At 40.1% G+C, this 14,033-nt stretch overlaps 2 protein-coding genes across 2 annotated transcripts in view; one reads left to right on the top strand and one right to left on the bottom strand.

The window, feature by feature from the left end:
* Positions 1-1,612, top strand: part of LOC103375591 (palmitoyltransferase ZDHHC2-like) — a gene marked incomplete at its 5' end in the record, with an annotated part of 7,434 nt that extends 5,822 nt beyond the window's left edge. The window contains 2 exons of the mRNA XM_008305904.1: positions 1,244-1,315; positions 1,395-1,612. Coding sequence (XP_008304126.1) covers positions 1,244-1,284 — 41 coding nt within the window. The remainder of the gene's footprint in view (positions 1-1,243; positions 1,316-1,394) is intronic.
* A 1,564-nt stretch (positions 1,613-3,176) lies between these two features.
* cnot7 (CCR4-NOT transcription complex, subunit 7) lies at positions 3,177-13,796 on the bottom strand. The gene is made up of 6 exons (XM_008305903.1): positions 13,671-13,796; positions 13,387-13,580; positions 10,518-10,679; positions 7,045-7,189; positions 6,784-6,894; positions 3,177-4,892 (listed from the first exon to the last, which is right to left on the bottom strand). Exons 1-6 carry the CDS (start codon positions 13,785-13,787, stop codon positions 4,761-4,763), a joined length of 861 nt encoding a protein of 286 aa, XP_008304125.1. The 5' UTR covers positions 13,788-13,796; the 3' UTR covers positions 3,177-4,760.
* Positions 13,797-14,033: the final 237 nt, after the last annotated feature.

Below are 14,033 nucleotides of genomic sequence, written 5' to 3' on the forward strand. Positions count from 1 at the left end.
TTGAAATTTAATTAAAAAAAAAAAAAAAAACATACATGAAATTTTACTGCAGCTTTGTAAACAACACTTAAAGATGTTATATTGATTATTTTTCCAAAAATAGCAAATATTTTATACTTTTCACTTCCTGTAGGTTAAACCAGGGAAGGATGCCCACCTTAAGAGCAAGCCTCTTCTCTTGTAAAATACATATATATCTATATTATTATCAGTATAATATGTAACCAAGAGGGTAGTTAAATCATACCAGCACACAGCTTTGTTATTAAAAAACTAAATATGAAAGAAGCTCCCACTGGTAATTGAACCTCACGAGTCACAAATTTGTTATTTGTGCACAAAATGTTATATATTCTTAACTTCCGATGTTGCTCTGACTTTAGCTGCAACATGAACGTTAGAAGTCACACATAGAAATGATTTGTCTATGTCTAAAGGTTTTATTTCATACATTAGTGCTGTGTTGACTTCAAGGTCTTCTGTCTGTGTGATACCTGCTCACACCGGTCACTTTATTATTTACACCTGTGAAATGTAAAACCAGCCGGTGCACCCGGGTGCAGGTTTTGTTTGAACACACTCAGCTCCTCCCACAGGAAATCTGAAGCACTAAACGCTACATTTCTTGCATTCTGGTGAATTTGTTTTGCAATCTATGGTGGAGATATCTACTTTTATGCAAAGAAAGCACAAAAATCAGGCTCCAAATGACAACTCAGAATGTAATGGAATATAATGCAGAAAGGGTCTATGTGGTGTTTAAATATTTATTACCCTGGAGATCATCTTTTCTCTTTTAATATTCTCCCCTGAATGAGTAAACACGGATAAACATTTACTCTTCTGTTTGATGAGGTAACCGTTAGCCTCTGAATGAGCATGTAGCCCCTATTCATGTCAATAATACATTAATTACTATTAATTTATAAACACCCGGGCTTTAGTAGAGAACATAGTTTATCGGCATCTTTCTTGTTTTTGTCAGCAGGACAAATGCGAGCGTTCTATATATATTGATGGGGGTCATATCTCCTGCGTCTTTCCTGAAGTCTACCTCTGTGCCAACACAAAAGCCATAAAATCTACTTCCGCAGAGCTTTTATGTTTTCCATTATAGAGGGTTATGTGAGTTGGCATGGGATGACCTGATAATGGATTTCTCTGAAGCTTCCTGCTTACACACCATAATGAAAAACTTCATAAGCCAGGCGATGCATTTTATTCCATTTGTGTGTCTGCTCAGGTGCCAGTAACCCAGGGATGACCATCGAGAACGAGGCGTAACCACGGTTACAGCTGACATCCAACCAGAACAGTGAGTTTACCCTCGCAGAGCAGCAAACCCCATAGTAGCACTGACCCAACAAACTGACCCGCTGTGTTTGACCCTGCAGGTCTACGCTGCCCCCTCCGTTGTGTTTGTGCCTATCAGAACGTGACGTGGTGGCGACATCATGGTTTATTTCCCACAGTGCACCCTGCTTCTGAGAGTTTCTACATCACACACAAACACGCAGACGATTGTCATCAGTTATCAGCGATGTTACAGTCGTCCTCAATTGTATTCATTAAAGAAGGAAAAAAACAGCTTCAGTCACTGAAATAAGTTGAAATTGACAAAAGTAATAATAAATAAAAATGTAATGAAAATCATGCTTTTGAATTGTGGTTCAACAGAAATATAAAAAAACCCTAATATTTTGTTGAACAACCCTTTGAACCAATCACTGCAATCAACCCTCTTTAGACTTCTGCACCTGTTGACAGGTGTTTAGATTTCACTGCTCATCAGCAAAGTGCTCTAATTAGCCCGGGACAGTTTTTTTTTTTAAATTATTCTTTTCAACCACAAGTCAAAAGCAACGTCTTATTTCACTAAATTATAATTTTGCAAATTTTTATTTATTATTACTTTTTTCACTTTCTACTTTTTTTTCTAGTTATTTGAGTGACTATTGTGAATTTTGCCTCTTCTTCAATGGAAGGGTTTGAACACTTGAGGACAACTGTATCTGCTGCGGTCTGAATGTTAGACCAGAAATGTAAAAACTGCATTCCAGAAATGTTTTCCTTTTATTTGTATATAAACAAGCACAGAGCGGCGACAGCTAGGAGGAGTTTTGCACTTAAATCTGTGTGTGTGCGTTAACAGTTTTCAGAAAATTACCTACCAGCTTCTTTCTGTTTTTCATAGCTTAGCACACAAGTAAACGCTGTTATGAGTTTGCCAAATGTTTGAGTAGAGACTAGTAGTGGTGTTAACGTGCTGTAACCTACATTCCTTTTATTGCCATTTTTTTTTGTTTTTTAAATTTCACTTTGGAGGGCAGGGGGAGGGCAGGTTTTTCCAGCCACTGTGTTGAATATCGTGGATATCAAATGATGCATGCTCTCATCTCAGGATGTCACTTTGTTGTAGTGAAGCGTACCACAACATCCCCCTTTTTTGTTTTTTTGCTTGGAACAAAAAAAAAAAAAGTGTAGTCATTAGTAATTACATTTCAATAAGGGCTCTTCTGACTCTTTATAGCATGAGTGAGGATGTTGCTGTTACACTGAAGTCGGTGGTGCTCTGTGCTGCGACAGCCGCCCCCCTCCTTTTCCCTGCCAAATATGTGAGCTGCTGTCTGGTAGCCTGAAGAAAGTACATGTCAAACTGCTGGCCAAAAAGCTTCCTGACTGTTTGTCTCTGGAGGGCCGGCACACTGGCCGCCAGCAAAAAAAAAAAAAAAAAAAATCAAACAAGCCTCCGTGTGATGCTGCTGCAGATCTGCTCACCATCAAAAGGCAGATGCTGCTGTTTTTCTATCGTTGTGCTGCAGAGCAAAGAGAAAAAAAAAAAAAGAAGAAAAAAGAAATTCTGCTCCAGCCGCTTTGTACTTTCATCTTCTGAAAGATTCTGTCTTTGGCTGGAGATGATTATAAACCGTCATCAGTGGAAATTATGTTTAATGAATGTATGCTTGTCTCAAAAAAAAAAAAGAAGAAGAAAAAAAAAAGCTTCAGTCGTGTCAATCTATATTTTTCTATTCTCGTCTGTACGACTCAAGAGACGATCTGGATGTGTGAGGCAAATGTACTGTACAGTTGTGATGCCTTATAAGAATAAAATGAGCTCATCTTCAGTCTCATTCCATTCTTTACTGGTCATTCAAAGATGTCATGGGTCACGAGCATTTTATGGTAGAAAACTTTCAAGCCTTTATTTACAAAATAACCTAAAAAAATATCCTCTTTTTTTTCTTCTCTTTTAATATATTGCATATATTCTTCCTTTGTTCCTTTACAGTGTGAAAGATGTGCTGCAGAGAGAGAGAGAGAGAAAAAAAATAGTGTTTTCAGCTTTTCTGTTGCAGAGGAATAAGAACCTAAACCTCAACACAAACCTATGCAAAGTTCAGGATACTATTCAACAACACAGCATTTATTCAAATGTTTTAGTACATGCGGCTGTTCTACGCAGCATGAGTGAACTGGAAAGCAATACAAGGAGGAGGAGGAGGGGAGAAAAAAAATTGCACAAAAGTGTCATTCAAAGGCCAGAACTACACGTGAACTCAAATATGTTAAAAAAGCAACGTTATTTAATCCGATGAGTAAAAGTTTCTTCTTCTTTTATTACATCACTAAAACTCTTTTTTTTTTGTTTTAATTAAAAATGAAAATGTACTCTCAGCAGCTTAGAGGAACCTCAGCATGTTGGACAGCTGATGAGCTGTTTTTTTTTTAATCCATTTTAATTTAATTTGAATTTCTTCGAGAGGTTTGGCGACTCTGTTGGTCGACGTAAAGAGGTGTCTGTTCATGTGTGCTTGTGTCAACGATGGTGTTTACATGCACAAACAGGCAGCATTCCTCCGACGACACCCATCCGTATGCATCTAGGTACATACTAGTAGTGTCTTTATATGCAGCTATACTGAGCATTGTCAGAAATGCAGACAGAAAAAATAAACAGCGTTCACTTGCATCTCATCCAAAAGCCGAGTGCACCAGTTGGATAAAGGCGTCTCACAGTGGGACTTATTCAGGTCATTAGAAACACTATCTTTATAGGAACAAACGAAAAGTAACCTCAAGATCCAAGTGCACGAACACACACACACACTCAACGAGAGCTCCCGTTCTCAGGAAATCCCGGCGCGGTCACTCTTCTTGTGTCTTAGTGTTGAATGGAGGGGGGCGACTGCTCAGTGTCAGATAACCAGCACAATAAATTAAAAGTTTAAAAGATAAGAATGCAGCTGATATTAAGGCTGAGCGTGGTGAGAGTGGCGGTTTGAGAGTCACAATGTCAAATGGGAACGTAGAGAAGGCAACGAAGAGGAAGAGAGACACCAGAAACATTTTCAGCTTTCCATATAAAATCAGGTTAGAGCTTTAAAGTGCAAAACATTTCTACAGAACACTTTAGGAAAACTAAAATCCCGTCTCGTCAAGCATGTTAAGTTTTAGCTGAACCAACCACACTGTCTATCGCTGCCTCGTAGGAATAAAAGACTAAACACATGCTGCTGCGGCGGCACGTGTGAGGACAGCTGTGATTATTTTTCACCATCATACTCAGTCGTCTAAGGTGAGCAGAGCCTATGAGAAACAGCTTGCTAAACGATGCATATGTATGTTTTTTTTTTTTTTTGTTTTTTCCTTTTGTTCTTCCATTATTATGGTCATCCGGCTGTCGGAGCTCGGCGTCGTCGTCGGCGCCGGCGCGCTGATTGTGGATGAGAACCGCAGGATGCTAGAGTTTCAGAGTGACGTCACGACTGCTGCTTGTTGGCCTCCTCTTCGTAAGCGTTTCCTGTTCCGTTCTGGACGTAGGCCGAGCCCGAGCCCAGCCCGTACAAGTGACCACAGTACTTTGCATCATCGATATGGTCCTCGAAGAACATCTGTGGGGAGAGTCGCACAAAGCACACGACACATAAGGTCATCTTTAACCCTCTTTAACCCTCTTTAGCAAGTTATTTAAAGAAAAAAAATCCCCAAATGTTGACCGTTTATGGGAGCCAGATACTGTAAAAACAGAAATAATAACTAGGTTCTCAACTTTCCAATGGTCCTTGAACTACTCGTGCGTGACATGAAGCTCTGTTGAGAAAATTAAACAATATTTAAGTGTAAAAATGTGATTCTTCATCAAAATCCCTTTATTCTGGACGTCTCACTTTGCCATAAATAAAGCATTTACACAACCAGATTCTGTAAAAACACTAAAAACCACAAAGTCATGAGTGATTCAGCTGCATCCAACAGTTAGGTGACAAAAAATGTTTTGACTGTTCAGCTGAACTGCAAGCTGTGTTTACATGAAGCAGAAAGGAGACAAGAATAGAAATAAATGTAAAACATAAGCAGTAAAGTGTCTGCAGCAGGTAGAGCCACTATCTCTTCCTATATTGGTAACACCTGCTTGGAAAAATGTTGTACATGTTGATTCTAGGATTTATTTTTTTTCTGATTTCCGTAAAATAAACATCTAAAGAAATTCATCTTCCATTTTTTTCTTTTTTCTATGATTTATGTCATTATACTTTTGTCATATTGCAGAAGACATTCTTGAGTTCTCTCTGCTTCATGCCACTGATGTGCTGTTTCCATCGAGGTGCAGGACTTGATATTGCCGAGAAAAATGAGCCCACAGGGAGTAGAAATGTGACAGGAGCTCAGAAGGTTAAAATAGACCTGCAATGATAATAGTCCTTTTATTGTGCAAGAAATTCTAAAACCTTTCTGGTCCAGGTCCTTGAATGTGATGATTTGCTGCTTTGTCATATCTGACAGTAAACATCTTAAGGTCCAACAAAACAAGCAAATATCAGAGCCCCTCAAGAACTGGGAAATTATAAGGGACGTGTTGTGGGCAAAACTATAAAAGGTAAAGTATCTGATTCTAATCCGATACACATTTAGTTTGATTCAGTGAATTTCTCTTCATGGTCTGTTAGCTGTCGGGTTTGTGTATGCGCTGGAAAAATAATCCGGTGGCCGTGCCTCTGTAAATGGGAAACAAAACGCGGCATCGACTGATCCACATAAGACTGCATCGGTGGATCCTGTGCAAGTTCAAGCTTGTGCACACTTGTGCTGAGGACGGGGATGGAGGGGGAGCAACAGGGAGGGTGAACCTGGCACATACAAATCGCCTCCATCTCTGTATTAAGCCAACTTTCAACAATCTTTCTCCACTGATTCTATCTTTGAACATCCCAACTTTGAAGGTTTTAGGTTCCTGGAAGTCTTGACAAATACGTCCTCATGACACCATCATGATGTGAGATGCAGGCACGGATGTGTTGATTCCTTGCGGTGCTAAGTTATGCCAAGGACAAAGCCGCACAGATGTTGCAGCTTTTTTAAGCCTCGCATTAATATCAATGTGACTTTGTTGTTGTAAACTGAAAATGCTGGACTGACCTGAGAAATTAAAAAAATAAAAGTCTGCTCACTTTTGCTTTGTGCAACATCTGAACATCCACACATGGAAGAAGCAGCACTTGTGCATATTTATAGTTTATTCATCTATAACACTGTAAATGTCCCCACTGTGGGATTAATTAAGGTTTATCTTAAAAATAATCAACAAGTCAATCAAGGCATTCAGTTCAGACAGACTGTACCTGTGAGCTGGGCTATCTATCTATCTATCTATCTATCTATCTATCTATCTTAAACATGTTAATATTTCCGATCCAGTCAGATTGCCATCAGGGCTCAGAAGTGACCAGTGTTCTTATTCAGACTCACCCTCCATAAGTCCTCTCTCTAATTCGAGGCGCCTACCTCTCTCATCTTGAAGAAAGCCATGCCTGTGAGTAAAGAGTCTGAGCCGGCCTGATGCTGTGGTCCAATCCTCTCCAGCTCCAGCTGCTCAGCCACTTCCTGCAGCCCGCCCTGAAAACAAAAACACCGTCACTCACTCGAGATCAATGCTTGTAGTCAAAGCAGAAAACCTCACAACAGATCCCAGCAGTGATCAAGGTGTTAAATGGATAAAGCAGCACAGCCTCCGTGCGCTTGCTGCCGTATCATTTATCAAAGTACCTTCAGGTTTTTACAGCTCTTCATGAGGTACTTGACATCGTAAATGACGGGGAAGTACAAGCGTAGAATCTCAAAGAAGTCCACCTCCTCCTCAGGCAGGTTAGCGTTGGATAGAATCTTGATCAGGTATCCAAAGTCATAGCCGCTGTAAAACACAAACACACACACACGCGCACACACACACACGCGCGCGCACACACACACACGCGCGCGCACACACACTTTAATGGTGTTTTCAAAGAACACACAGCAGTTGTAGGTGTTTAAAGATTTTCTCACGTCCAGTCTTAACATAAAGATAACCAAAGTCTGGCTGATGTTCACCCCCATGTTCAGTACATGCTGCATGTCTACTACACATGGAACACCAAACACACACATGAAGTCACTGCATTCTGCCGAAGAAGATCACGTGAAGTAGAGAGCTGATTTTAAAACAAGTATAATTCCAATAATCAATGGCTAATATGAACTGAAAAAAAGAAGAGACAGACAATATCGGACAAGTCGATACTGAATTCAAAGGACAAAACTGAAAAATAAATATAAATATGATCCAAAATAAATAAGATCCAACAAAAATATAAAAGCTGTAAGTGAAAATGACATCAAGACATGTTTGTATCAGTGTGTTCTAAGTATGTGATCAGATGACAGAGATGTGGCAAAGCTAAGCTGTATTCAAATCTCCAAAGCCTCGTTATTTTTTTTGCTGTGGAGACGCAGCAGGAAACTGATCATGAAATAAACATGTTCAGCAGCAGTTTGAAGAAAATACTGGAGAAAAGACCAAAACATCCAAACAAGTGAAATAATTTAACATCAAAATGTTTCTATGATACGTTTTAACATGTTTGTTGAAAAATAGTCGCAATTTCTTATGTCACAACACAACATGATAAAAATGGAATAAAAACACTTCAAACCACCACAATGTCATGATTAAGATTTTAAACACAGTCTCGGTTAAACACTGACTGGACTGTGTGTCACACATTTAAAAACAACTTTCTTTTCAACACTTTACATTTACAACACTGATTAGTTGAAGTGCTTGGATTAGACATAATGTATATGTTGTTCAGTATAATAATGTTTTACAGGGTTCCAGATCACGACTAAAGATAATTTTGAATTTGAGAGTTAAAATTTCACCGGGTCGTGATAGTGTAAGTGCTTGATGATCATTAGGTTGATGTGGTGCCTGTTCACAGCTACAGGTGGCAGAGCAAGTCGGTCAATGATCGGAAGGTCGGCAGTTCGATTCCGCCCTGTAACCCGTGTCATGGTTGTTGTGTCCTTGGGCAAGACACTTCACCACCTTGCCTGGTGTGAATGTGTATGAATGGATTACTGAGGTGGTGGTCGGTGCAGAATGGCAGCCACGCCTCTGTCAGTCTGCCCCAGGGCAGCTGTGGCTACAATCGTAGCTACCAGCACCAGAATGAATGTGTGTGAATGAATAATTGACAGCTGATTGTATGCGCTTTGAGTTACTCCTTGAGTAAGAAAAGCGCTATATAAATCTGATCAATTATTATTATTATTACTGTGTTTCCCACCGTGCTTGAAAACAGTAGTTTTTCTTCTTTACTGGTTCAGTCAATCTGTCTGATGTGTGAAACTATTCATTTCACCTTTACTGTGTTCCAATCACAAAACTATCTTTAGCAGCTTATTAAAAAAAACAAAAAATAAAATGGGAAAAAGAGAGGCAGGTGGAGAGGGAGACATCTGACTCTGACACACCTGATGATCAGGGAGCAGAGACTTTACAACTGAGGCTGCATTTTGATTTTTTTTTCTTTTCTACTGTAAGTACGTTCTACAGCCCCCTTCACAAAGTACGTACTGTTTCATGCAGTACACACATAAGTGGGACATACTACTTCATCGTATTAAAGCGACTTAAACTTTACCCATCCCAGTCTGCAGCGTGAAACGAGCTGTCATCTGTCTGTGCACCGTCAGCAGCTTAAGCTGGTGTATATTCATGTGCAACACTGTGACTTGTGTGACGTAACTCTGCAAAGGATTGTAGGTCAGCAAAGCATGCTGGCTCGCATACTGCAAAATCCACCCGCATGTAGAAGGACATCCGGCTGTACATTTGACATACTATGTCCTGGGACGCACTAAATCTTTTTCTGGACGACTATATAGTACTGAAGTGTGGACAGTGGAATGTAGGTCGAGTTAGTGAAGAAGAAAAAGTAGCTTACTACATTCAATCAAAAATAATGAGCGCTGTGGTTGAAAAATTAAACAAACATTAACAGCAACTATGACTTACCCATAAATAAATGAACATGACTGACTGCAGTGCTGACGTTTAAAATACACTCCGCTAGTGGAAAGGTTTGCTCAAAGAAAACAACCCATGTAAAGACAGTCACTTCAACTTGGGCGAATCTGACAACAGAACGCCATATTTCACTATTTTGAACAAATTTTCGGTCACACAGCTGTCTGAGCTACTGCACTGCAGCTGCCTGGCTAACATGCATGTGAGGCGTTTAGAGAATATCGGTTAGTTGTAGCGTCTCTCCATTAGCAGATGTTCAGCAGGTGAGGAGTTTAGCCTGTGCACAGTAAATAGGAGTGATACCAAACAGCCTCCAGGAAAAGACAAGTTATTTGTTTAGATTTTAAGAATATTAAGTGTAACTAACAAGCTTTACATCAATGTAAAAGGAGTTTATGTAAAGATAAGTACCGTAAATTCCGGACTATAAGCTGCTACGTTTTTTTTCACACGCTTTGAACACTGCAGCTTAAACAATGATGTGGCTAATTTATGGATTTTTACAAATTTGCCTCAAGACGAAAGTGACATTGAGAGCGACAACGAAAGAGAGACTGAGGAAGTAATTCTGAAGATGTTCAATTCCGACACTGAAGAAGACGACTTTAGTGGTTTTAGTGGCAGGAGGAAGATGAAGATAGCGATCAATGACTTTTCCTGGTAGGCTGCTGTATTTTTTGTGTTTTTTAGCCAGTTTGGAAAAAAGCATTTACGTATTTGTGTATATTACCAGTACATATTTTATTAAAAGTTAAAAAAACCTTTCTGTGTAAATATCTCATGTTACAACGTGGACACCTGCAGCTTACAGACAAGTGCGGCTTGCATATGTGCAAAACTTATTTTCTTTTTAAAGTTAGTGGGTGCGGCTTACATTCAGGTGCGCTCAATTGTCTGTAACTTACGGTATCTATTAGCACACAGGGCGGAATAACACCAAACTACCAACTGAGAAAGAGTGCAAAAGTTAGTCTGGACCCTGTGATACCAAAATCCAAGCAACATGTAGCTGATGAATGTTTGGTTCTTAACCATCCGAGTACAAAACTCTAAGTGAAGCTACAGCTGATGATAAATATTACTGCACAGCCATCTCCAGTGCAGCTGCCAGAATTCCAATACAACCGACTGCAGATCAAATAACTACGGATGGCAAAAAGCAGAATACCTGTGAAAAGACAGCCACTTGACGCCGTCGCAGAGCACCACTCCTGAAGTCATCAGCAGCTCTGCAAAGTAAAGTGTCTCGATGCCTTCGTCCTCGTGCTTCTTGAACTGGATGCCTGAAGTGGTCAGGAGCTCAATGGAGTCTTGTGCATACATATCTTCTCTGATGGGAAGGACAAACACAGAAAACACGCTGTTATTATTTGAGCCTCGAGGGACGGTCGAGTCGATAAGACATCAGCAACGGTGATAAAACAATAGTCTGAAATCTGCAGCTTGTGTCTGAGGTAGTGTTCTAGCAGCGGTAAGAATTTGCAATGTTGCTCTCAATCAATGCCTAAACTGACAATATGCAACTTTACACAGTGGTGTGAGCAATAACTGTGATACGTTCTGAAGCTACATGTGCAGCTAATCACCTGATGTCTCATCTGTGTCGACTGTAAGCAAACTGAGACACTCTTCCTTTAGCTAGAGTGACCTAATTGCTGGTTCTAATCTGACATACAGTAAAGACTGTAATTATTTAGACAGTTACACATTTGTGTTCATCAGGCTTCAGCAAATTCAACTGCAATAAAATATTTGATAGTGAATTAAAATGCCAAGTCTCAGCTTTAAATTATATAGAGAGAACTGTGTGGGAGATAAAAACCCAACACACAGCGTCTAAACTGCAAAAGTAAAGAGATGACAATGCAAGCGAAGAGGATAACAAGAAGGCTAAAAAAGCAGAAAGCTATCAGAGAGATATCAATGGTAGTTGTTTGCCATTTGGGTCATTCTTAAAAAGCAGAAGAAAACCAGGAAATGGCAAAACCTGGCAGACAGACGAGCAGACTGAAGTCTTGTTGATCAGCACAAAAAACATCTGCACAATGAAGAGAAAAAGCTGTTTACGGCTTCACAGCAAGTCAAGAATGTTCTCCAGGATGCAGGCGAACATGTTTCCTAGTCAATAATTAAAAGAAGACTTTGTGACCGTAATCTCAGAGGATTCACCAGAAGATGCAAACCACTGAGAAGCCTCAGGAACACCGGGTTGGTGTTTGCAAAAACACAAAACAAAGGAACGTAGAAATCTACCTCCATCAAAACGACAGAAAGAGTAAAGTGTGGAGAAATGATCCGTCAAACATGGCGATGCTTTAAGGTATAGACATGTAAAGCTGCCAGTAGAAGTGGCATACCATGACTTCACTGCTGAAGGAAGCAGCAGGATGAGTACAGAGATATACAGGAGCTTTGTGTGTATTCAGCCAAATACAGCAAAACAAGACAACACCAACAAACGACCACAACAAGCAAATTCTATACAAAATCAAATGTAAACAAAAAAGATCCTACCTGACTCCCTCTGAATCAGCTGACTTTTTGTGCGCAATAAGTTTAATATATTTAATAAAGCCATGCAGATTCATAGTCGGAGGTTAGAGGCCCTTGAAGCACACAGGAGTGGGTTGAATTTTTTGCATTTTTTTTCCCCCCTCAGCATTTTTAAGGCCTCATAAAATTGCATCAATTTCACATCTACTCCAGGTGTCACGATGTAAACACAAAATCTGGGTTTTGCTCAGCACAAGTTTTTCAATAGCCAACTTCCAACAGCAAAACCGAAACCAGTTTAAAATGTGTCACAGAGTCATAGAAACAAGCGCTGGTACCTTGGATGTGTTATCTGATAACTCACTGGAGAAAACTTTAATCCTTTGAGTGTCAAATCCCCGCGTGGGACAAGTGGTTGGTCAAAACAAGGTAAAGCAAATGAAAGGTCTCATTTTTACTGACATGTTGATAAAAGTTATGATTCCAGCGTAGTCCAAACTAATTTTTACTGTCGTCACATTTACTCAGAGTATTAAAACCGTTATGATTTCTGTGTGATCATTTTCCTGACTCTGCGGAAAAGACGAGTGTTAGATAATAAAACTACACATCATCACCACCACATGAACACTAAAGTAGCATCAGAGCACCGTTTGAAAGACTCTCCAACACTAAAAGCTCCAAAATTGTTTGATTTATATGATTTGCTCAAAAAAATGTAAAAAAATATGTGAACATCAATGTCTCTGTTTCACAACCATAAGCTGCAACTGTCAAAATATGTCTGAGCTCAAATGCGTCTTTTAACTCGGAAAATTACTTCGTCTTCCTCCTGTATTTATGAAGCAGCTCAGCCCTACGTACTTCAAGGGTCTGTAACTCTGAAAATATTTATAGTAGGAAGGTAAACCTTTGCATGGCTTCATTAAACAGACCGACGCACTGATAGATCTTTGACCCGGGAGCTTTCAAAAGTGAAGAGGTGGGTGATCTCGACTGGTTAATGAGCTGATCTCACTGCTTTCCTCTTGCTAAAGGCAGAGAGTCGGTAAAACAAGAAAGAGCTAAAAGTGAAGGCCTGCGAGAGCATCAGCAGGGAGGACAGAAGCTGATATATGTGGAGGACTTTACATAAAATATCATACACTCGATTGTCTTTAAGCCAATCTGTCTAAATGCTTTTGAGCACCAAAACGTGTGTGTGTTAAAAGGGTAATGTCTCCCCACACAGTTCCTTCTGTACGGATGTAAACATGCTGAAATTAAAGCCGAGACTTTATTTCGGAAGCTATAATCATATTTCAAATTAAATGTGCTGTGACAGACCCTGAAGACCACAAAAAAGTGTAACTGTCCAAATGCCTGCAGTCTGAGCTGTATAATCATGCAGTGCAGACGTGTTCCCTTGGAAGCTGCGTTTTGCTAAAATCCTTCATTTTCTGCTTACTGTAAATTCTACTGATATATTTAAATGCATTCCGCGGATGCACAGGAATGTCATATGAGAAAAAAAAACAAACAGAGAGACGAGGCAGCAATCTTACGTGAGGTTAAACTTAAAATTGAACTGCCATGTTGATGTTCCAGGAGGATATTCCCCTTGTTCGTTCATAAATGTGAGGCCCAGCTGTATAATCTTGAGCAAATCCACATTGCAGCGCAGTAACTGGTACTGATAGTCAGCGTTGCTTCTGAACTCTCCGATCGGTCTGGCTACAACACCTGGAAACTCTGTGTCCTGCAAGAAGACGACTCATTACGAACAATGGACATCTGGGCGGATCAAACAGAAGCGTGGGACGAGACGAGGACGACACCGCTCACTCACCATAGCAATGTAGTTGTATTTTCGAATGACATGTCGGATCCTCTTCAGCTCTTCCTCCAGGTTGTTGGCCCAAACCTCACATATTCTTTGGCTGTGATCCACAGTAGCTGCGGGCATAGTGCCACTTCACCCGACGAGGAAACAGAGAGACACAAAGAGGCGGTTTAACAATACATCTGGACCTCAAGAGGGTGATATGATGGACAATAGCCCTGTTATAAGTCATCATATTATACTGAGGCAGCAGGACAAAGACACTTTAACACCTGATCCCCAGATATCCAAGAATTATGTGGCTGCCAACATATTAAGTTGTACTTTTGAGTGCCGGGGATGAACCTGCTTTGGGTATCAAATCACACA

The sequence above is a fragment of the Stegastes partitus genome, unplaced genomic scaffold, assembly GCF_000690725.1.
Source record: "Stegastes partitus isolate 25-593 unplaced genomic scaffold, Stegastes_partitus-1.0.2 Scaffold2688, whole genome shotgun sequence".
In the NCBI taxonomy this organism is placed as follows: domain Eukaryota; kingdom Metazoa; phylum Chordata; class Actinopteri; family Pomacentridae; genus Stegastes; species Stegastes partitus.